General features: G+C 40.5%; 3 protein-coding genes across 5 annotated transcripts; 1 reads left to right on the top strand and 2 right to left on the bottom strand.

The window, feature by feature from the left end:
* Positions 1-1,580: 1,580 nt before the first annotated feature.
* On the bottom strand, positions 1,581-4,635 carry LOC127678800 (regenerating islet-derived protein 3-alpha). 3 transcript variants are annotated; one of them, XM_052174033.1, is made up of 6 exons: positions 4,523-4,634; positions 4,195-4,300; positions 3,370-3,488; positions 3,014-3,151; positions 2,095-2,221; positions 1,581-1,845 (listed from the first exon to the last, which is right to left on the bottom strand). In XM_052174033.1, the coding sequence occupies exons 2-6, from the start codon at positions 4,268-4,270 to the stop codon at positions 1,778-1,780; spliced, it is 528 nt and encodes a 175-aa protein (XP_052029993.1). In that variant the 5' UTR covers positions 4,271-4,300; positions 4,523-4,634; the 3' UTR covers positions 1,581-1,777. The 3 variants fall into 3 exon arrangements, with proteins under 3 accessions (XP_052029993.1, XP_052029994.1, XP_052029995.1); XM_052174034.1 differs by having other exon boundaries at positions 4,568-4,615; XM_052174035.1 differs by lacking the exon at positions 1,581-1,845 and adding an exon at positions 2,499-2,602 and having other exon boundaries at positions 2,124-2,221; positions 4,523-4,635.
* A 2,153-nt stretch (positions 4,636-6,788) lies between these two features.
* LOC127677510 (pancreatic beta cell growth factor-like) lies at positions 6,789-9,335 on the top strand. The gene is given in 5 exon segments (XM_052172582.1): positions 6,789-6,864; positions 7,865-7,983; positions 8,155-8,292; positions 8,879-8,999; positions 9,265-9,335. Coding segments are annotated over 5 exon segments (525 nt in total).
* Positions 9,336-19,949: 10,614 nt separating this feature from the next.
* On the bottom strand, positions 19,950-22,565 carry LOC127677509 (regenerating islet-derived protein 3-beta). The gene is made up of 6 exons (XM_052172580.1): positions 22,481-22,565; positions 22,110-22,190; positions 21,478-21,596; positions 21,170-21,307; positions 20,453-20,579; positions 19,950-20,213 (listed from the first exon to the last, which is right to left on the bottom strand). Exons 2-6 carry the CDS (start codon positions 22,183-22,185, stop codon positions 20,146-20,148), a joined length of 528 nt encoding a protein of 175 aa, XP_052028540.1. The 5' UTR covers positions 22,186-22,190; positions 22,481-22,565; the 3' UTR covers positions 19,950-20,145.
* Positions 22,566-23,146: the final 581 nt, after the last annotated feature.

Below are 23,146 nucleotides of genomic sequence, written 5' to 3'. Positions count from 1 at the left end.
GTGTGACGCACACATTTTTCACCTATTTTTATTTTTGAATTTAAAATATAAGTATAGCAATTCTCTTTTCGGTATCCTCCCTCCAATCCCTCCAATATACCCCCTCTTCATTCTCGTCCATATTCTGGCCTCTTAATTACCTGTTATTGCATATATATATATATATATATATATATATATATATATATATACATATACATATACACTGTATTGTGTTCACTCTGTATTGTGTTGCTTTTATGTAGGTGTTTAGGCAAACAGTTCTTATTCGTGACAGTCATTTTCTCTTGTTTGGCTTCCTTTCCTGACCTTTTGTACGTAACTGAAAAATTACTGTTCAGATTAATATATCCTTAAAGTCTCACCATTTATTTCTTCCTGATCTTGGTAATCTGATAAGGACTTTAATCTATTTTGAGTTAATTTTTATTTTACTTAGTTTTAAGTATTATTCTTATTTATTTTGAGTACGTGTGTATGTGTGTTGAAGGAGGTGTATGTGTGCTGCATGTATGTGGATTTTGGGTTCTCTGATAATTTCACTTGGATCCTATATTGAATTCCTGTCCTCAAGCTTGACAGCCGGGGTCTTTACACAAGGACCCATCTCTCTGGTCTTTGAACTAACTTTTATATACTATGATTTAAGTGTTCATATTTCTACATGTGGTTATCAAGTTAGTGTGGATATGTGAAATGTATACGAATACATGAGTATGTGTGTGTGTAATTTTTCTTCAATCACTTATTGAAATATGTGATCCTGCCATTTAATATTATCCTTTCTTTTGTATTTTCACAGCTTTCAACTACATATTAATTGATACTAATTAATAGCGATGGGATAGACGGAAAATCTAGGTCTATGGGGATTAATTTGATCCACAAATTTGTGGGAGTTTGGATGTATGAGCATTACTGAATTAGACTAGTTCCTGTAGTCATGAGAGATAGCCTAGAGGCAAAGCCATAGGCTGATGACAGAGAAAAGACTGGCAACGTGATCAGCATTCCTATAATATGTATCGATGAGTCCTTGACTGGAGGCTAAATCCACAGATATGGCTTGGAGTCTATAACTACAGAGTCTAGCTTGAATATGGGATAAGTGGGCACAGTGATTGAGACTGCAAGGCTTGATGGAGCCTGACTTAAAAGGATGAGGATTAGCTGATCGTACACACATCTTAACTCCCTGAACATATCCTTGGTGATCATGAGGGCAAGCTTAGAGCCAAAGCATGTAGCAACTTCTGGGACCTAGGCTAAAAGAGCAGAAAGGATATAAGGAGTGGGCTCAAGGGCTCACTCCATGGCTACAAGCTAAAGGAATCTCAGCACTGGATTTAACTGGGTTACCCTACTGTTACTGCTCTGAGGAAATGTGGAGGCTAAGTTTTGCCAAGCAATGAGGGTATGAGAGGATAGTATCTTCATGTATCTACAAGAGAAGACTCTAGAGTCCACAGTCAGCATAACATACTGGGTGAGACATATCGAGCTATAGTGGGAATACAGTTTCCTGTCCCAACAACTCTCCAACCCTTGGCCAAGTCTTACCATCAGAGTAAAACACAAAATTAAAACCAAAAGGTTTTATTTATTATTTATCAGCAAGATTTCAAAGCAGGAACTGTACCAAAATGCCTGAAATTCAGGGAAGGAGATGGATGACAGAAGACGTAAAACCAGAATAAGAAATCTGATGCATGATTGCCTCTCCAGGTGAATTCTTGTATTTCATCCCTTGTTATGATAAACTTAAGATGCTGCTTGTCTACAGCTTGAACTTGCAGACAAAGGGTAATTCCCCATCACAGTGATGGTCTCCCCACTTCAGGAACTCTGGAGAGAGAGAAGAAACACCTTTGCTCTTGCAGCTATCATGGGAGGGGGCACCTTATCATCTGTACTATGCTCAGAGCCTTTTATTCAGCTGCACTCATTCCCTAGGCAGAGACATGAAAGTTTGAAGGACAGAAATGCATACTGCTTTCCTTAGTTCAAGAGGATGGCCATAAGATCAAACTCTGTGCTAGAGGAGAGGAGTGAATATATTGGGCAAAGAGGGTGCTTCCTCCATTCATTTCTTACCCGAGGCTGCTGTCAGACTCCCACAGTGACCGCGGTTGACAGTAGAGGAAGGATCCCCATCCCAGTTAATGTAATTCAGCACATCGGAGTTACTCCACTCCCATCCACCTCCATTAGGTTGTTGACCCTGCACAGTAGAGGTGTGAAGAGAGAGAATGGGGGGGGGGGATATGCTTCAGACAACTTAGTCCATTCCACCAAGCTATTCAGGCACCTTTTCAGTTTGAAGTTCTGACCTAACATCTATCTCCTACAGGCTCCTCCTTGCCAATAACCTCAAGAACCAGAGTAACTAGTTGCTTGCTATGCAAAGAGTAATGATACATTGCAGAACAGCCTCTGGATATCACAGTATCTTCTCAATAAACAACAAAAGTAGATGGCTCAGCAGGTAAGCACATTACCTTTTCAGAGGTAAGCCAATACAGAATGGCTTCCAGCACCCATACAGAGGATCACAACCATCTCTAACTCCAGTTCTAAGGGATCTGAAGCTCATTTCTGACATCTTCAAGCATCAGGCAGGCACATAATGCACACACATACATGTAGAGAAAACATACAAATAAAACGAATATATCTACTTTTTTAATGAATAAATGTAAATCTTATCTTAATTTACATTGCTCTCAGAACTTTTTGTGACATTTCCTTCAAGACAAAAGAAAGAAGTCTCCAGTTGGCTTTCTCAAATAAATTTAAAATGTAAATGCTAACAATAAGCGAAAAAAATTAAACTGAATACGAGGAACCAATAGAACTCAGCCTTTCACTCTGGTGTTGAGGATGTTTCTTACCCTAATGTCAACCATCTTGAGTGCTAGATCCACCTTACATTATACAAAGGCAGAAAACACAGAAATTTGTGCTTGGAAGAGATTAGCTCCTAGAGATCAAACAGAGAAAAATAAAATCTCACCATTGTTGGATCATGGAGCCCAATCCAGATGTCTTGGAAGTTGTTCACTCTGCCATTCACCAGGGAGGACACAAAAGAAGCCTCACCTCCACTAAGAATAGACACGAGGTGTCCTGAGGGCCTCTTCTGGCAGGCAAGCTACAAGAGGGACAGAGGGAGAGAAAGACTGAGACTCCATTGTCCAGTGGTGGGGTGTATATGTTCATGAGTAAAACGCTTACATAAAAGAAGGAACAGTAATTCTGACTGCCACCTCCCCCCTGCCCTCCATGGAATCATGGAAACTTGAGGCCTCTTGTGCTGTCACCAACTTGCACTTTGTGCTGGTATCTTCAACCCCACCTTTCACCACTCACATCTGCTTGAAACCAGGATTTGGGTGTCATAACTAAGGCATAGCAGTGGGAGCGATAAGCCTTAGAGCCCGTGGGGCAGCTGGTACGTGGAGAAGGCAGGTCCTTCTGGGAGCCTTCACCTAGGGATGGAGAGAGTTAAAAAAAGAGGAAGGATATGAGCTGGAGAGTGGGAGTTAGATGGTGACGAAAACTCAAGGGAATAGTTTGTAGAGTATGTTGCTGCAATTAAGACAATGACAGCCTCACTAAACTTTCCTTTTGTTTGATTATTTGTTTTTGCTTTCTTTGTGACAAAGTCTTTCTGTAGCTAGGGATATCCCAGAATTTTTTATGCAGATGAAGTTGGCCTTGAAGTCACAGATATCCTCCTGCAAGTACTTCCTGAATGCTGGCCTTCAAGGTATGTATCACTACAACTAGCTAGGTACCTTACATTTTTTAAAGAAAAAAAAATATTAAGTGTGGAAGAACATATTTCCTTTTACACTTTCTACACATTTCACTGTCTGTGTCATTCCATTCTCTGCAGAGTCTACTTGTATCCTTCATTAGTGACCCACATACTTCTTCCTTTCTCCAACATATATACTATCACAATTGAAAGCCTTCTGGCAAAATGGAAACCCTCTCACTATGGTGCTGATGGAACACTGATACATTTTACCACCAGCAATATGGAAGAAGGCAAGAGGATGGATGAGGTGCAGGTGACATTCCTGTGTGGCTATCCCTCACAATTGCCACATGAGACTTCTAAGAACACCCCTTTGCTTCTTGTCTCTTAACACTCATGGATAATTCTGTACTAGCACCGAGAAGACTTACCTTGTACCTGAAACAGGAACAACAGATAGAAGAGCAGCATCCAGGAAATACTGTTGAGGGTCAGGTAAGGCAGCATCTTGTCTTCCAGGTAGCAACAAGCAGGACACTAAAGAGATCATAGTCAGAGAGAATAAACAAAGAAGGCCATCCCTCCTATCACTTTTGGCTAGATCTGCAGGGCTACACTAGTCATAGCCATCCCTGTTTTGCTATGGTCTGGAACAGAATGAAGAATCCAAAGTTTCCCCTTTTTCCAGAAAACCACCAGGGAAAACCTTTGCTAATTCTAAGAGCCCTAATTTCTGGTAAGACAGAGATTATCCTGTACCTTCTCTCTATAGTGTGAGAGATGATGCCCTTGCTAGGCTCTCACCAATATTCAGCTTCCATTTATCTGTTTTGCAGAGATCTGAGATGGCTTGTCAGGACAAAGATGATTGCTTTTATGATAGGGTTTGAAGGAGGGGCATCAAAGTGAATGCTTATGTAAGTCAGGGTAATAGGTAATGCTTGGCATACATTCAGAAAGCTTCCCAGCAAAAATGGCAACACACTTCCTGGAAAAGATAGGAACTAACACAGATGGGGCTATTTCTTGTTAGCAAACATGCTCTGTCCTTAGGTGCTAATGGTGTTGGAAATTCTGCAATTGACAGTACAATGGAAACATTTAAAATATTTTCTTCTTCACAAGCATTATTACTTTGGAACATCTGACGGTATTTCCTATAGATGAATCACTGAAGTTTCTTTGTGTGCTCAATTTTTAAAAAACGCATGAAAATTGTGACTTACAATGCAACTGAGCAACATTTTTGTCTTAGAACTTGTGACCACTGAGTTTCAATTTTAAACTTTCCAGTCATACAGACTGTGAAAAGATGTGCTTAAAGGCAAGTCTTCACTTCAATTATTTTTTCCATGGAGTCATCAAGTTCAAGGGCATTTAGAAAAATAAAATCTTCTGCCAAATGCAAATGCATAGATGTAATTGACACATTCTGATGATACTGACACATTAAAGATTAAAGAATTGCATTTTTAGCGATCTTTTCTTTGTCTCTATATGTATAAATGTCAGCACAGTGAAAACAGCTAATAACATTTAACATATAGAACTTAGGAGGCTGGAGAGATGAGTCAATAGGTATAGCACATAGTATTCTTCCAGAGGACTGGTTTGGTACCAAGCATACAAATCAGGCAGTTCAAAACTATTTAGAACCAGCTCCCAAAGGTATGGTTCCCTCTTTTGGTCTTCTTGAGCACCTAAATGAACAGGTATATTTTCTCACAAAGACACACATACTCAAATACATCTATATATAGTCATACAGGTGGGCACATTTAAAAGAACAAATTTTTAAAATAAAAAATATAGAATAATTTCTGAATGTCCCTTGGAGTCTCTCTGAATATGTAATCATAGGATGTAGATCATGGAAGTGGAGAAGCTCCAATGGAAGAGTAACCCCTCTATTGATGCAGACCTCTTCTCCTCTGTGACTTTGTCCTGAGCTTCAGGCTCTTCTGACTAAACTAAGTATGCTATTCTGAAGTATAATTCAGAGCTGAATAAGCACCAGCAAACTCTCTCCAAGTGTTCATACATGGAATTAGCTAAGAAACCAATCTATTAATTTCCTTAAAATCCTGGCTAAAATGTTGTCTCATTGGTTGCTTTACATTTTTTGTCTTGATATCAAAAAGTTGAAGGAATCATTGAAAAGATAATTCTACTTTGTATTATATACTTGTTCTCCACCACTCAACAAATCAAATTTTAACAAACAAAATTCAGCACTTTTGATGTCCCTAAAATCTTATCAGATGATGCAAATATATCTACAGAAGTCAGTTCTTCAATACAACTAAAGGTGAATTCTTGATTTTGCACAACTAAAGACATTTCTTTTAAAAATGAACACTGTAAGGTTTATAAATTGTGATTATTTTTATAAAACCTCGTAATCAGTAGAATGAGATTGGCTGTGATTACTTAAGTTTCCCAGAACTTGACACCTGGTAGAGGGTAGCAGTTTTCAAATATGATCAGCATCTGAGGTCAGAGCTGGATTAACAGGAAAGGAACATGTGTGGCCGTTCTCACTCCCTGCCAGGAGTAGTCCTATATTCTTACAGGAAAACTCCTGTAACCTTTGCCAAGCACTGCCAACCACAGAGAGTCGCATGAGATATAACTTATTCACTTGTACGGCCCTACCTCAGATCTTGTTTTAAAAGTGAAGTCCCCTTTGTCTTGATACCAATTGTAGATGTATGTAAATACAGGTAGTGGAGCCAAAAGATAATTCAAGGCTGACAGGTAATTTGTCTCCCACACTGCAGTAGAAGATGTAGAACTTTCTCTGACCTCACAAGGCAAACATCTAAAATTCAGAAGAACTAGGAACTGAAGGGTAAACATGTCCTGTCCACTTTGTTCCGGAATCAGAGAAACCAGGGGGACCAGACCCAAATTAGATCTTCCTTTCAGAGCTACATAAATGGAATTAAAGTGGTTTTGGTCTTCTTTAATGCCACTTCTGACCACACTCTCCTCAGGGGAATATTCCGTCTACCTCACAGAGACCATGATGCTTCCCATGACCCTCCATGGCATGTCCTGTATGCTGCTATCTTGCCTGATGCCCCTGTCTTGGGTACAAGGTAAATTTGTTGTGTGTCTAACACTAGATTCCCCATGAATATTGAGAACCAAGGAGAAAAAATGAATCTGGAGAGTCTCATGTGTTAGGTATGAGGAGTATTCACACAGAAAAATCTTCCACATCCATCTTTCCTCTGGATCATTGGAAGAGGGGGGGCGGGTATACCACAATGCTTCATTGTTATAAAATGAAAGTTTTCCCATGGTATCAGCAAACTCTATGTTGGAAGACTGAAAAAAGGAAATCTTAAAGGTCAGTAATGAACTCTAAGGAAGGAGACAGAGAACAGAAGATGAAGACACCATTGTTATCCCATAGAACGGAGAATAAATGACTATGCAGACAGGGTAAAATAAAAATGTCATCCTTCTCCACACTAAAATGTCTTATTAAATTAAGAACCTAATGTTGGGCATATGATACCTCAGCAAGTGAAGTACTTGTCAAGCATGTATGAGAAGCCAACTTGAATGTCTAGAACTGAATCTAGCAAAATCTATAAACTGGACTAAGTCAGTGAGAAACCCCCTTTTAAAAGTCGAATATAGTCAGGCAGTGGAGGCACAAGCCTTTAATCCCAGCACTTGGGAGGCAGAGGTAGGCAGATATCTGAGTTCCAGGCCAGCCTGATCTACAGAGTGAGTTCCAGGACAGACAGAGAACACAGAGAAACCCTGTCTCAAAAAAAGAAATCCAATATAAATACAGAGCAAGAAAAGGCCTCTGGCATCATGTCCACATATTCATGTATAGCCCAGCACGTATACCCTCCCATAAACACACACACACACACACACACACACACACACACACACACCACAGATACACACACACACACACACACAAAATCGACAGCTAGGAAAATACTGAGAGTGAGCACTCAGTATTGCAGTCATAATTTCAAATAAGGCTTCAGAATCATCTTTTATGTTGACCTCTTTCTCTCTGCTCCAGTCTCCTACTCACTCCATCACTGTCTGTATCCCCCTCTAAACCAGGTGAAATATCCCAGGAGAAACTGCCTTCTCCATGCACCAGCTACCCCCAAGAATCCCAAGCCTGTGGCTCATGTTGCTACATACTGATTCTGAAACCACAGACATGGACTCATGCGGAAGTAAATGCCAACAGGCAGAGTTGGGAGGAACAGAAGAAAATACTTGTGGGTCAAGAGGGAGCATTGGATTTTAATCTCTATGGTATAGCTGACTGAGAGGCATGCAATCCCTCACATATTATTTACCATTTTCTAATAAGGTTTCAATCTTTCATTCTGTTCTTCACATAGCTGCACTGCCATAAGAGTTTCTCAGGACACCTGGCATTTCTGCTCATGTATGGTGAAATTATCTTCATGTCTTTTCTGGTGAAAAACAGTTTGACCACATCCCCATACATCTGGATTGGACTTCATGATCTCTCACATGTGTGACCTTACCTTTGCCTTGATTGTTCCCCTTAGTGCATGTTGTCCTTGTGGAAGAGTACCTGGAATTCCCCTCTGAAGAACCAAATGGGCCTTAGGTCTTCAGTGCTGACTAGCATTAGAATAAGGGAAATCCCAACTGAAGAACTGCACTTTGTAGAAGTCTGAGACTTCACACAAAGCTCATATGACTATTGTTGACTTTTACTAAGTTCTTATTGAGACTTTGGATGATTTTTCTTTTAGCCTCAAGGAGTCTGCACATAAAATTGTCAGTAAATGCCAGACAAAGAAAAGTTCCACATCTGTAATTTCTTTATAGAATAGATCTTGTCCATACGTTTTTGAAGAACTCTCAAATGTAGCACCAGTTGAGCTTATGAAGAAGAGATACATTTCAGTAACCCTAATTTCATGCCATAGGTCATGCAGTTTGTAAATAGGATTGAGGATATTATTCTACACCAAAACAACTGTGTATGATCATAACAAGTTTGGGGAGACTAATAAGGAAATCAGGTATTTCAGTGACGATGTCATGAAGAGTGCTAATGAACATTTGCTGCACACTGCTTCCCTCTTTCAGGAGACAGTGATGGATGAAATTGGATGGAGGTGGAGCAGCTCTGACCCTCTGACCTACTATAACTGGGAGAGGAAGCCCTCTCTATGAAACCGTGGTTATTGTGCAGCTTTGCCTCAGGCCTCAGTTAAGAGAGAGAAAAGCCTTCTCTAACTAAACCATTTTCCCAAATCCAGTTTGACCTCCATGGTACAACCCTGAGCTGGAAAATACAGTGTAGACTGATGATTAGCCATTTCTTATGGTTCCTTCTGTGTCTTCTTCCCTTGAAAATGCAAAAGTGATGAGCATGCAGAAGATATGTCTAAGTCCAAAACAGAGGATTGAGTTGTCCTTTCTTTATAATCACAAATTTAGCAGACCCATTCCCTTTACCCCTTGTCTCTCTGCAGGTTATCAGAAGTGGAGAGATTGTTATTGTGACACAATATTTTCATATGTCTACAAATTCAAGGGTTAGGACAGTTCTGATTTTAACTGCCTGAAAGTGTTCTGAAGTTCACATAGACAAAGGCAAGTATGATGGCTGACCCAGAAAGAGCATGTCCTTTCCGCATTTCCACACCCAATTCCTCATGTCATCTCTGCTGTTCTTCCATCAGTGCATTCTGTGGGGGCAGTGGTCTAAGTATTTAGAGAACAATAATAAAATGTAGTCAACACTTTGTGATATTGTATTCCATTTTTACAATAAGACATAAAGTCATCCAGTGTAGTTACCAAAGGAACCTCTGACAAGCATTATGGGAAATCACAGTTCTAACCATTGTTCTAAGAAACAGTGTCTAATGATGCATCTACTGGCAAACAATGATGAATTTGTGGACAGGGCTTGTGAAAGATAATGTGAACAGAGGAAGGCATTGCCCTCACTTCACACTGATTGTCATTACACACCCTCATGTTGGGACACATAGAGCCTGATGTTACTTAAGCTATTCTCTGCAAATATAATCTTTGAAGCATAACTTATAGCAAAATGCAATCTATTTGAAAAATCAACCTGTTATAAATAAATTATGGTTTAAACAATAACGTCCATGTAATTTCCAGAAAAATCTCAAAATTCTAAATGAAAAAAATGGTGTCAGGAAAAAGGTAAAGAAGTGAAGTCAAAAGATAATAATAGTGAAAATGAGTTCATTCTACACTGACTGGGCCATCAGAGCTGCAGTCACATGAGAAATTCTGCACATCAAGGAGCTACTGCAAATATGACATTCCCTATAGATTCTCTTCAGGTTTTATGTTTCACACTCCCAGATATCATAAAAGACAGCTTTGTTGAGCGTTCCAGGGTCAGAGATATCACCAAGTCAGAGGACAAGGATCAGGTTCCTAGCAATCTTTTCTCCACAATCCTGATATTCCTAAATTTGGCTTCCATGTGAAATTAAGTAACACCAATCAATCATTTAGAAGAGGAAAGTTAGACTGTCAGACTGTCCATCTTAAACACCTTCAATTCTCTTGCCAAAAGTAGTTTGCATTCTCCCCACAAACAGTTCCTGGTTGATTTGGGTCTATCTTTCCCTGGTCAAAATGATTATGAAGGAACCACCCTGTATGTCAGTTCAGTGATCTGATCAGACATGATCAGACCATTCAACCCAAGAACTCTGAACTCAGATAAGATCACCCTCTCTTAAGTTGTCTCCAGGTTCAACACCTTAAGAGGATTTAGATGAGGACAAAAATGTTGTCTAGTGCCAGATTACCTCTGTGGTCACCTTAGACTATTTGTGAATTTGCTCATTCCTGGGACTCTCAGGCTCACAGTGACTGTTCCTGTCTCACCTGTAGCCAGAGTTCTAGTTACATTCCTATCCCTATGATAAAATATCCTGAAAATATTCAGGATGGGTGAGAAGAGGCTTATTTCAGCTTCTGCTCCTAGCTAGAGTCCATCATTGGGATGAAGTCATAGAAGGAGTAGCTCAAGACAGCTAGTTGCACCATATGGTCAAGAGCAGAAAGAAATGAATGTGTGCCTGCTAACTTGCCTGCTTGTTTGTGCCTAGCTTAAATGTTCAGGCATACATGCTTAGAGAATGATGCCAAATGAAATGGACTGGATCTTAATATATCAGTTAACTATCAAGACAATCTCCCACAGATGCTCCCAAAGGCCAACCTGAGGTAGCCAATTCCTCATAGAGACTCTTCACATTTGATTACACACTGTGTTTCATTAACAATATAGCTAACCATTAAAGGAAGCCTTAGTTCCTCATTTCATTCCTCATTGCCTCCATCTGTTCAGTTCTAGGACTCTGTTTCCTCCACAGGTTCACTAGAATGAAGTCTCTGTTTCTTTAAGTCTCATCCTATCTACTGGTAAATCTAGTCTCAATAAGCAGTTCTCATGTTAATTCTACATTGTGGAGAAGCAGGCGAGTACTGAATGCCTCTAGTTAGCCTTCTTGTATACACTTCTCAGTGCAAAGATATTTAAATATCCTATGTTTTATACTGGTCCACCAATTGTGCCATATCTGAGTCTAGCTCTGATGATCATATTTGGTTGACCTAGCAAGCACAATTTATAATATGTCTTGATGGTTGTACACAAAATATTATTTGAAATGTCCTGAAAATAAAGAAGTTTCTGTAATAATTGTGCTACTTTCCATTGTTCTCACTGGATGATGAACCAGTAAGATATTCAATAGCCTGTGCTTCATATATCTTTTGGAATTCCCTGGGAGTTCTTCTTATAATAGACTAGGTACCTCATAACCGGACAAGTCATTCACTATTTCTTTGTTTTGGATCGGTCTTGAAATGACATTTTTTAAAAATGTGAGTGCTGAGCGGCGGCGGCGGCGGCGGCGGCGGCGGCGGTAGCAGTGGCTGCTCCAGCTGAAGGGCCATCAGCAGTGGAACCAAGGCGACACAGGGTCCAGTTAGGCCCTGCGCCCACGACCACTGACCTTCGCTGACCAGCCGGGCGGCAAGCAACTGCGGTTCTGCGGAGCCTTTCGCTGCACGGAAGCCACTTCAGAACTCGGCTGCCCGCCAGTCAGGAGAGACTCACCGCCATCTTGATCCCGGGCTCCAGAGATCGGTCAGACTGAGGTACACAAACATAATCCTAGGCCCAACACCGCAGGGGTCTGAGCCAGACGGGCGTTGGCCTGCACCCAGGCCCTGGGCTGTTCGAGTGGCCATCGGGGCGCCAACCCAACCAGGAGTTTTTTTTTTTTTTGCCCCGGCCGGTGCACGCGCCGCCATTTTGCCTACAGGAGCCAGAGTGCTCGGGAGGGCAGAGACTGCTAACAAGCATAGCCTGAGGCTAACAAAACGGGGGTCTAGGCCCCAAAAGGCACAGGACTGACCCCAAGAACTGGGCGGCTTGGTGGGCCATCTGTGTGTCAACCAGCCCAGGAGGTTATTAGCACAACAGACTCTCCCGGTGCTTTCGCGGAGCGCGGACGCGCACGCCCGCCATCCGGGTCACCTGGCGGACCCAAATAGCAGACATAGCCCTAGGGGAACTTTGCTCGGACCTTGGCCTCCCAGGCGTTTGCCTGGACTCAGGGCCCAGGCGACAAGGCTAACCTAGTGTGCGCCAGCCCGGTTGGGGAAATCGGCTGCCCAGCGGAGTGAGCGGAGCACAGGGGAGGTCACAGCAACATTCACCTTCGGAGCTCCCTGGGGGTGCACACGGGTTCCACCTGGTCCACAGACACAATCTGGGGCAAGGCCTCAGGCAGAAGCCCCCAGCTCAAATCTCTCCGCTTCAGATCAGCCTGGGTGGCCGCCACATCTCCAGGTCCCTCAAGAGGCTAGTGGGGGCTTCCGGGCGGCCAGCTGGGAAAAGTCGGTGTGCTCCGATAAATCCTGCGGGCCCCAGCGGGAGCCTTCAGGTGCCTGCTTTGGGATCTGAACAGCCTGGAAAACAGCACCCTGTCTATAGGCAGTGCAGAGTGTAAGCTGTGCACCAGAGGCCAACGGGGAAGGGGCAGCTTGCACTGGTGAGTCCAGCACTGACAAGACCAAGTAACACCAGTGAGAGCTAGATGGCAAAAGGCAAACGCAGAAACGTCACTAACAGAAATCAAGGCAATATGGCAACATCTGAACCAAATTCTCCTCTACCAGCAAGTCCTGGATACCCCATCACACCAGTAAAACAAGATTTGGATTTAAAATCACTGGTCATGATGCTGGTACAGGAACACATGAAGGTCATTGAGGAGAAAATGGATCAAAAGTTAGAAGCCCTTGCAAGGGAAACACAAAAATCATTGAAAGAAATCCAGGAGAATACAAAAGCCAACAAGGAGGAAATGCAAAAAACACTTAAAGAAATACAGGAGAACTTTGCTCAACAGGCTGAGGTCATGAAAGACGAAACACAAAAATCTCTTAAAGAAATACAGGAGAACTTTGGTCAACAGGCTGAGCTCATGAAAGAGGAAACACAAAAATCTCTTAAAGAATTACAGGAAAACACAAACATGCAAGGGAAGGAGCTAAGCAAAACCATCCAGGATCTAAAATCAGAAGTAGAAACAACTAAGAAAACTCAAAGGGAGACAACTTTGGAGATAGAAAGCCTTGGGAAGAAATCAGGGGACAGAGATGCAAATATCAACAACAGAATACAAGAGATAGAAGAAAGAATCTCAGATGCTGAAGATTCCATAGAAACCATGGACTCAACAGTTAAAGAAAATGCAAAGTGCAAAAAGCTTGTAACCCAAAATATCCAGGAAATCCAGGACACAATGAGAAGACCAAACCTAAGGATTATAGGCATAGATGAGAGTGAAGATTTACAACTTAAAGGGCCAGCAAATATCTTCAATAAAATTATGGAAGAAAACTTCCCTAACCTAAAGAGAGAGATGCCCATGAATATACAAGAAGCCTACAGAACTCCAAACAGACTGGACCAGAACAGAAATACTTCCCGTCACATAATAATCAAAACACCAAATGTTCTAAACAAAGAAAGAATACTAAAGGCAGTAAGAGAAAATGGCCAAGTAACATATAAAGGAAGACCTATCAGAATCACAGCAGACTTTTCACCTGAGACTATGAAGGCTAGAAGGTCCTGGGCAGATCTCATGCAGACTCTAAGAGAACACAAATGCCAACCAAAACTACTATATCCAGCAAAACTCTCAATCACCATAGATGGAGAAACTAAGATATTTCACGACAAAACCAAGTTCACCCAATATCTATCCACAAACCCAGCCCTAAAAAGGATAATAGGAGGACAACACCAATACAAGGAGGGAAACTCCACCCTGAAAAAAGCAAGATAGTAACCTTTCATCAAACCCAAATAAGTTAAGCAATCAAATTTAAAAAATAACGTCAAAAATGATAGGAAGTAACAATCACTATTCCTTAATATCTCTTAACATCAATGGACTCAATGCCCCAATAAAAAGACACAGACTAACTGACTGGATACGTAAACAGGACCCTACATTTTGCTGCTTACAGGAAACACACCTCAGGGTCAAAGACAAACACTACCTTAGAGTAAAAGGCTGGAAGACAATTTTACAAGCAAATGGTCTCAGGAAACAAGCTGGAGTAGCCATTTTAATATCAGATAAAATTGACTTTCAACCCAAAGTCATCAAAAGAGACTCTGAGGGACACTTCTTGCTGGTCAAAGGAAAAATACAACAAGAAGAACTCTCAATCCTGAACATCTATGCTCCAAATGCAAGGGCACCCTCTTTCATAAAAGAAACTTTATTAAAACTCAAAGCACACATTGCACCTAACACAATAATTGTTGGTGACTTCAACACTGCACTTTCCTCAATGGACCGATCAGGAAAACAGAAACTAAACAAGGACACAATGAAACTAATTGAAGCTTTGGACCAATTAGATTTAACTGATATATATAGAACATTCTATCCTAAAACAAAAGAATATACCTTTTTTTCAGCACCTCATGGTACCTTCTCCAAAATCGACCATATAATTGGTCATAAGACAGACCTCAACAAATATAAAAAGATAGAACTAATCCCATGCCTCCTATCTGATCACTATGGAATAAAAGTGGTCTTCAATAGCAACAGAAACAACAGAAAACCCACAAACACGTGGAGATTGAACAATACTCTACTCAATGACACCTTGGTCAAGGAAGAAATAAAGAAAGAAATTAAAGACTTTTTAGAACACAATGAAAATGAAAACACAACATACCCAAATCTATGGGACACAATGAAAGCAGTGCTAAGAGGAAAACTCATAGCCCTGAGTGCCTCCAAAAAGAAAATGGAGAGAGCATACATTACCAACTTAATGACACACCTGAAAGCCCTAGAACAAAAAGAAGCTATTTCACCCAGGAGGAGTAGAAGGCAGGAAATCATCAAACTCAGGGCTGAAATCAATCAAGTAGAAACAAAGAGAACCATACAAAAAATCAACAAAACTAGGAGCTGGTTCTTTGAGAAAATCAACAAGATAGATAAACCCTTAGCCAGACTGACCAAAGGGCACAGAGAAAGTATCCAAATTAACAAACTTAGAAATGAAAAGGGAGACATAACAACGGAAACTGAGGAAATCCAAAAAATCATCAGATCCTACTACAAGAGCCTGTACTCAACACAACTGGAGAATCTGGAGGAAATGGACAATTTCCTTGACAGATACCAAATACCAAAATTAAATCAGGACCAACTAGACCATCTAAACAGTCCCATAAAGCCTAAAGAAATAGAAGGAGTCATAGAAAGTCTTCCAACCAAAAAAAGCACAGGACCAGATGGTTTCAGTGCAGAATTCTACCAGACCTTCAAAGAAGAGTTAACACCAATACTCTTCAAACTATTCCACAAAATAGAAACAGAAGGAACACTACCCAATTCGTTCTACGAAGCCACAATTACGCTGATACCAAAGCCACACAAAGATCCAACAAAGAAAGAGAACTTCAGACCAATTTCCCTTATGAACATCGATGCAAAAATACTCAACAAAATTCTTGCCAACCGAATCCAAGAACACATCAAAACGATCATCCACCATGATCAAGTAGGCTTTATCCCGGGAATGCAGGGTTGGTTCAATATACGGAAATCCATCAATACAATCCACTACATAAACAAACTCAAAGAACAAAACCACATGGTCATTTCATTGGATGCTGAAAAAGCATTTGACAAAATTCAGCATCCTTTCATGCTTAAAGTCTTGGAGAGAACAGGAATTCAAGGCCCATACCTAAACATAGTAAAAGCAATATACAGCAAACCGGTAGCCAGCATCAAACTAAACGGAGAGAAACTTGAAGCAATCCCACTGAAATCAGGGACCAGACAAGGCTGCCCCCTTTCTCCTTATCTTTTCAATATTGTACTTGAGGTACTAGCTCGGGCAATTCGACAACATAAGGAGGTCAAAGGGATACAAATTGGAAAGGAGGAAGTCAAACTATCATTATTTGCAGACGACATGATCGTCTACCTAAGTGACCCAAAGAACTCCACTAGAGAGCTCCTACAGCTGATAAACAACTTCAGCAAAGTGGCAGGTTACAAAATCAACTCAAGCAAATCAGTGGCCTTCCTATACTCAAAGGATAAGCAGGCTGAGAAAGAAATTAGGGAAATGACCCCCTTCACAATAGCCACAAACAGTATAAAGTATCTTGGGGTGACTCTTACCAAACATGCGAAAGATCTGTATGGCAAGAACTTCAAGACTCTGAAGAAGGAAATGGAAGAAGACCTCAAAAAATGGGAAAACCTCCCATGCTCATGGATCGGTAGAATCAATATAGTTAAAATGGCCATTTTGCCTAAAGCACTATACAGATTCAATGCAATACCCATCAAAATCCCAACTCAATTCTTCACAGAGTTAGAAAGAGCAATTATCAAATTCATCTGGAACAACAAAAAACCCAGGATAGCTAAAACTATTCTCAGCAACAAAAGAAAATCTGGGGGAATCAGTATCCCTGACCTCAAGCAATACTACAGAGCAATAGTGTTAAAAACTGCATGGTATTGGTACAGTGACAGGCAGGAGGATCAATGGAACAGGATTGAAGATCCAGAAATGAACCCACACACCTATGGCCACTTGATCCTCGACAAAGAGGCTGAAAACATCCAATGGAAAAAAGATAGCCTTTTCAACAAATGGTGCTGGTTCAACTGGAGGTCAGCATGCAGAAGAATGCGAATTGATCCATCCTTGTCTCCTTGTACTAAGCTCAAATCCAAATGGATCAAGGACCTCCACATAAAGCCAGACACTCTGAAGCTAATAGAAAAGAAACTGGGGAAGACCCTTGAGGACATCGGTACAGGGAGAAAGTTTCTGAACAGAACACCAATAGCGTATGCTCTAAGAGCAAGAATTGACAAATGGGACCTCATAAGGTTACAGAGTTTCTGTAAGGCAAAGGACACCATCAAGAGGACAGATCGGCAACCAACAAATTGGGAAAAGATCTTCACCAATCCTACATCAGATAGAGGGCTAATATCCAATATATATAAAGAACTCAAGAAGTTAGACTCCAGAAAACCGAACAACCCTATTAAAAAATGGGGTACAGAGTTAAACAAAGAATTCTCACCTGAAGAACTTCGGATGGCGGAGAAGCATCTTAAAAAATGCTCCACTTCATTAGTCATTAGGGAAATGCAAATCAAAACAACCCTAAGATTTCATCTTACACCAGTCAGAATGGCTAAGATTAAAAATTCAGGAGACAGCAGGTGTTGGAGAGGGTGCGGAGAAAGAGGAACACTCCTCCACTGCTGGTGGGGTTGCAAATTGGTACAACCACTCTGGAAAACAGTCTGGCGGTTCCTCCGAAAACTGGGCACCTCACTTCCAGAAGATCCTGCTATACCACTCCTGGGCATATACCCAGAGGATTCCCCACCATGTAATAAGGATACATGCTCTACTATGTTCATAGCAGCCCTATTTATAATTGCCAGATGCTGGAAAGAACCCAGGTATCCCTCAACAGAAGAGTGGATACAAAAAATGTGGTATATCTACACAATGGAGTACTATTCAGCCATTAGAAACAATGAATTCATGAAATTCTTAGGCAAATGGATGGAGCTAGAGAACATCATACTAAGTGAGGTAACCCAGACTCAAAAGGTGAATCATGGTATGCACTCACTAATAAGTGGTTATTAACCTAGAAAACTGGAATACCCAAAACATAATCCACACATCAAATGAGATACAAGAAGAAAGCAGGAGTGGTCCCTGGTTCTGGAAAGACTCAGTGAAACAGTATTTGGCAAAACCAGAACGGGGAACTGGGAAGGGGTGGGAGGGAGGACAGGGGAAGAGAAGGGGGCTTACGGGACTTTCGGGGAGTGGGGGGGGGCTAGAAAAGGGGAAATCATTTGAAATGTAAATAAATTATATCAAATAAAAAAAAAACACTCACACACATAAAAAGGAATTAGAATTAAAAATAAAAAACAAAAAAAAAAAATGTGAGTGCTGTAGCTTACATCAACAATCTCAGAGCAGGGGATGCAAAGACTGATGGATGCCAACTTTTAGGAAGAACTGAGATATTTCAGGCAACTGCATTATAAAACAAGGTAGTCAAAGCCTGAGGGCTAACATTTTATAAAAAACACATGGATTATCACTCATACAAGTGAACATGCACACTCACACACAGAAATAAGTAAGTAAATAAGATATAAATATTAGTGTTTATGTGTTCCTACATACCAAGTCAAAACTTACAAAGCAGTTTTTTATGTTTCCCCACTTTAGAAAAAAAACAAAGTATAAAGAATGGAGAATGTGTGTAAATATTTTGTCCAAGCTATGGAAAACCTTAAGTGTTTTAAGGCTGACATCAAAGGATTGTTTTTTTCTTCTCTCTGATAGGGTATTGATTACTCTTAGCTTTTATCATGAGATTCTGATGTGAGATGTGAGGAAGAATATTCTATAGAAATATTATTTCCCTAGAAATAGGGCCTACAGGAGTATCTTCCTCTCCCTAAGGATCCAAACTCAGTACTGAGCCTCTCTCCATACAGGTTATAGTTGTATAGAGAACGAGCTACACCTTTTATTCTTTTGTAAACACCAGGAAAGGGACGTTCCCTGCTGCTTTAATTCTCTCATTAGTCCAAAGTGCATATGTTCTAATACTTTCAGATTTTCTTTTTGTCTTGTTGAAAAGGGAGTAATAATATCCTAGAGTCTTTATGTCTGCACTGCTCTAGTAATATAATTTTCCCCATTGTCAACAAAACTTAATATCATATAGATGGAATTTTAATATCAAGATTCTAAGATGATAACTGTACTGATAAAATTGTCAACCATCTGAATCCACCTTGAGAAATGTATGTGAGAGAACACAATGCCTTCATATGGTTACAACACCAACCTTAATGAAATGAATCACACATTCTTAGTTACAGTGAAGTGTTAAGCACACACTATAAGGCACTGACTATACACACAGAGCATAGAAGCAACTGTCCTGTCTCCTCTGTCATCTGAACTATCTTTGCCATTGGTCATTTGCTTTAATATTTGTGTTTCAATTTTCATATCATTTGTATCTTGTTTTGTTGTTTGTTTTTCCAAGTGAGAAAGAAATAAGGGGCATGGAGATGTGTGGTTAGGAATGGAGGGAAGATCTGAAGTTTGGGTAGGGGAAACTATTATCTGAGTATATCTGATTCACATTTATAAATTCAATTAAAAATGCTGCACATGGCTAGCAAGATGGCTTGATAGGTAAAAATGTTGTTTCTCAAGCCAGAAGTATTGAGTTAGTTTGAGTTAAGTAAGGGATCTTACTTAAAATTACCTGAGTGCAGCTATACCCATTCATAAATTCAGTACTAATATGGGAATATTGAGAGGAGATAAGACAATTTCTTTGATGCTTCTTAGTTTATTATGTGGCAAAAATATTAGAGTCCCTGTCTTAATAGATAGAAGGCAACAACTTATTTCTTAAAGTTATTCTCTGGTCTTCTTGGACACTATGTAACATTCATACACACTTGCATGCACTCATAACACAAACAGTGATAATACTATTAATAGAACACAAAAATTCAAAGAGTGACTGAGGTTTATTACTGCTTTTTGAGACTTGAGGCCACAACCCATACAAAATGAGCTAAAGAAAGATTTGGACTCCACTTGTGGAATATAGGTAGAACATACTTTTTCTAGGCAAGTCTTCACATTTTATCCCTTGTGAACAATTCACTTCAGGACTAATTCTGGATGTTTGCTGTCTGGTAAGCTTAACCCGTGAATTTGCAGACATATGGCAGCTTCACCTCACATGTAATATCTCTCCATCTTAGAAATCCTGGGAAGAAAGAGAGGTTAAGTAATTGAGTACCATGAATATTGGAAAACTTAAAGGAACATCTCAATGTATGGCCTCAGTTTAAAAGTCACTCCCTCATGCTCACTAGTGTTACAATCTAGGGGAAGGAGATACCTAGGAAGCCAAGAAAGAAGATGAGAGAGAGCAAGAACACATTCCATTTCCTAGCTCAGAGCTACCCAGGGATGTAAGAAGAAGGGCATGCATCTCTTTCTTACCAGAAGCTCTCGACAAACTGCCACAGAAAGCACGGTCTAAGGCAGTAGATGGGTTCCTCTCCCAGTTAAGATAATTCATCACGTCATTGTTACTCCACTCCCATCCGCCTCCATTGGGCTCTGCACCCTAGTGAAGAGGTATGCAGATGAAAGGAAGGGTCCAAAGCTCTGCAGGTGTGCAACCATCAATGAAACCCTGCATTCCCTCCCAGCCTCCCAGTACTTGGGAGATCATATGCAGCTTTCAAGAGCAGCACACCAAGAGAAATTATTCTTGTCTTCATGTCTATTTATAAATACAGAAACCACTGATAGAATTAGAAGCCCCTGAAATTTATTTAAATTATATAGGGTGCTAAGATCAGCAATTTACTTTATAATGGAAGGAAGGTGGTTAGTCTATTAAGAGAAAATATAGATTGCCTCTTTATTTCTTTGTCTCTTGGCTGGTTATGTACATGCTCCCTGAAACTGAATGAGAATGATTCCAAATCCTCATATAGACCTCTGTAGAAGTCAATAACAAACACATGAACTTCATCTGAAATCTACGACCTTTATAGAGCTCAGCTCTACAGATGTTCCTAATAGTTTTCCTGGTCCCAATATCATGTGGGGTCTGATCTCTGTCTTTCAGGGTTCACTCTGTGGAGGCATGGATAGTTTATGCACACATGATAATAACATTGAAAAGAAGCAGAGAAGATGGTACCATACCAGAGTGGGGTCATGGAGCCCAATCCAAGTATATTGGTAGCTGTTTCCTGTGCTCTTCACCAGGGAGGACAGGAATGAAGCTTCAGCTCCATTGAGCACAGATACAAGGTGTCCTTCAGGCCTCTTCTGGCAGGCCAGCTATGTGAGGATCAAAATAAAAAGGAGATTTAGACTTCATTGGAAGACATAGATAAGTGAAAGGAGAGGTTATCATTAAAGTCAGTTATTCTCAGATAGAAGGAACTAGAGAGAATGGAACCTAGCATTCGCCCATGTTCCTTATGGACTTTTTCCTTCCCAGCACTTACTTCTGCATCAAACCAGTTCTGTGGTATCTGAAACAAGGCATAGCAGTAGGAGCCATAAGCCCGGGAGCCCTTGGGGCAACTAATGCGTGCAGAGGGCATTTTCTCCAGGGAGTCTTCACCTGGGATGCAGTGAGATAAACAGAGCAATGGGGTGAGATGAAAAATGAGACTTAGATGAAAGACCAAAATAGGTATTTTTTCTTGATTATCTTTTGGAAGAAAAAAATCAGTATCAAGCCTTCCAATAGTCTTTGAAAAAAATTGGGATGAAAGACATAGTAAATGGCGTGGCATCATTTTTTCTCTTTTCTACACATTAGTCCACAACTCCATCAACTCTGGGCAAAAAGGCTTAAATTCAGTTGGCCATCTTTCGTCTTCCATAGAGTTCATTATTAACCACCCTTTAATTTTAGCAGCATAAATTACAGCATCCCGACAAACTGAGAAGTCTTGTCATTCTGCAGACCACTATAATGCCTTCTACAACTAATGGCCTGGAGGAAGGCTGTATAATAGAGAAGTTGGAGGCAGTTTCCCTGTGTGGATTTTCCTTCTAATTACAACATGAGACTTTCCTGTCTCAAACACTTGCAAGGACTCACTGCTACAGGGAGAGTGGTCTTTCTTACCTTGTACCTGAGATAAGAGCATCAGGCAGGAGAGCAGCATCCAGGACATGATGGGGCAGGCTATGCGAGGCAGCATCTTGTCTGTGAGGGAGGAAAAACCAGAATAACTCCAGGTAGTGTGGTTAGTGAGGACATTCAGGGAGAACCATCCCTCCCCTTCCTTGATTAACTCTCAATGGAAATTTACATCATCCTTTCTTTCTCCTGTGATATAGGAATTAAGTAGAAGTTGAAATGTTTTCCTCTCCTGGAGAGCTTCCTAGATAGCCCAAGTTACAAAGCTCTGTGTTGTCTGAGGACACAGACACCTGTCCTGTGTATGAGAGATGAATGCATGCCCACTTCCCATCAACTTCCAGCTTCCCCCTTACCTGTCTTCTAGAGAGCTGAATGGTTTGTCAGGTCAGAGATGACTGTGATTTTATAACTGGATTTGAGGGAGGGGCATCATAATGAATAACTGGAATGCTGATGTCGGTTAGGATGGTAGGTAGCATTTGGCATGGACTCAAAGAGTTTCCAAGAAAGAGAAGGCAACTCTTCTGGTAAAAACTGGTAATTGTCATACATATTACCTCCTTCCAGTTAGCAGCAGCCCTGTTTTGGGTAAGGTGTGAGAGAAGTTTGAACCAACCACACCCTCTTCCAGATATTCTGTTCTGGGAAACATAAGCAAACAATGGCAACATTAGGGCACAAGTTATGCTGTAACATAGTCGTAAAGTATTATTACCCCATCAGTTAAGGAAAAATAAAACTATTTAGATAAGGAAAATAAATATGAGTGTACTTAGAATCACTTGGGAAAGCCTCACCTGTATAGAGATTTTTTAATATTCATATGGAAGTCTACAAATTAGTAAGAACTGAGCAGATTAAAAATTGTAGGTGTAAATTAATTGATTATAAGTGATAAATTCATACTAAAGGAAGAAATGATGATTTTAGATATGTCGGTAGAGCTTCATATCATTATGTAAAGTCAGCTTTTAATAAGTAAACATTCTTGTACAAAACTTAAAAAAATCACCTCAACA

The sequence above is a fragment of the Apodemus sylvaticus genome, chromosome 2, assembly GCF_947179515.1.
Source record: "Apodemus sylvaticus chromosome 2, mApoSyl1.1, whole genome shotgun sequence".
Lineage (NCBI taxonomy): Eukaryota > Metazoa > Chordata > Mammalia > Rodentia > Muridae > Apodemus > Apodemus sylvaticus.
Note: the sequence above shows the minus strand (reverse complement) of the source record. Positions and strands in the feature narration are given on the sequence as shown.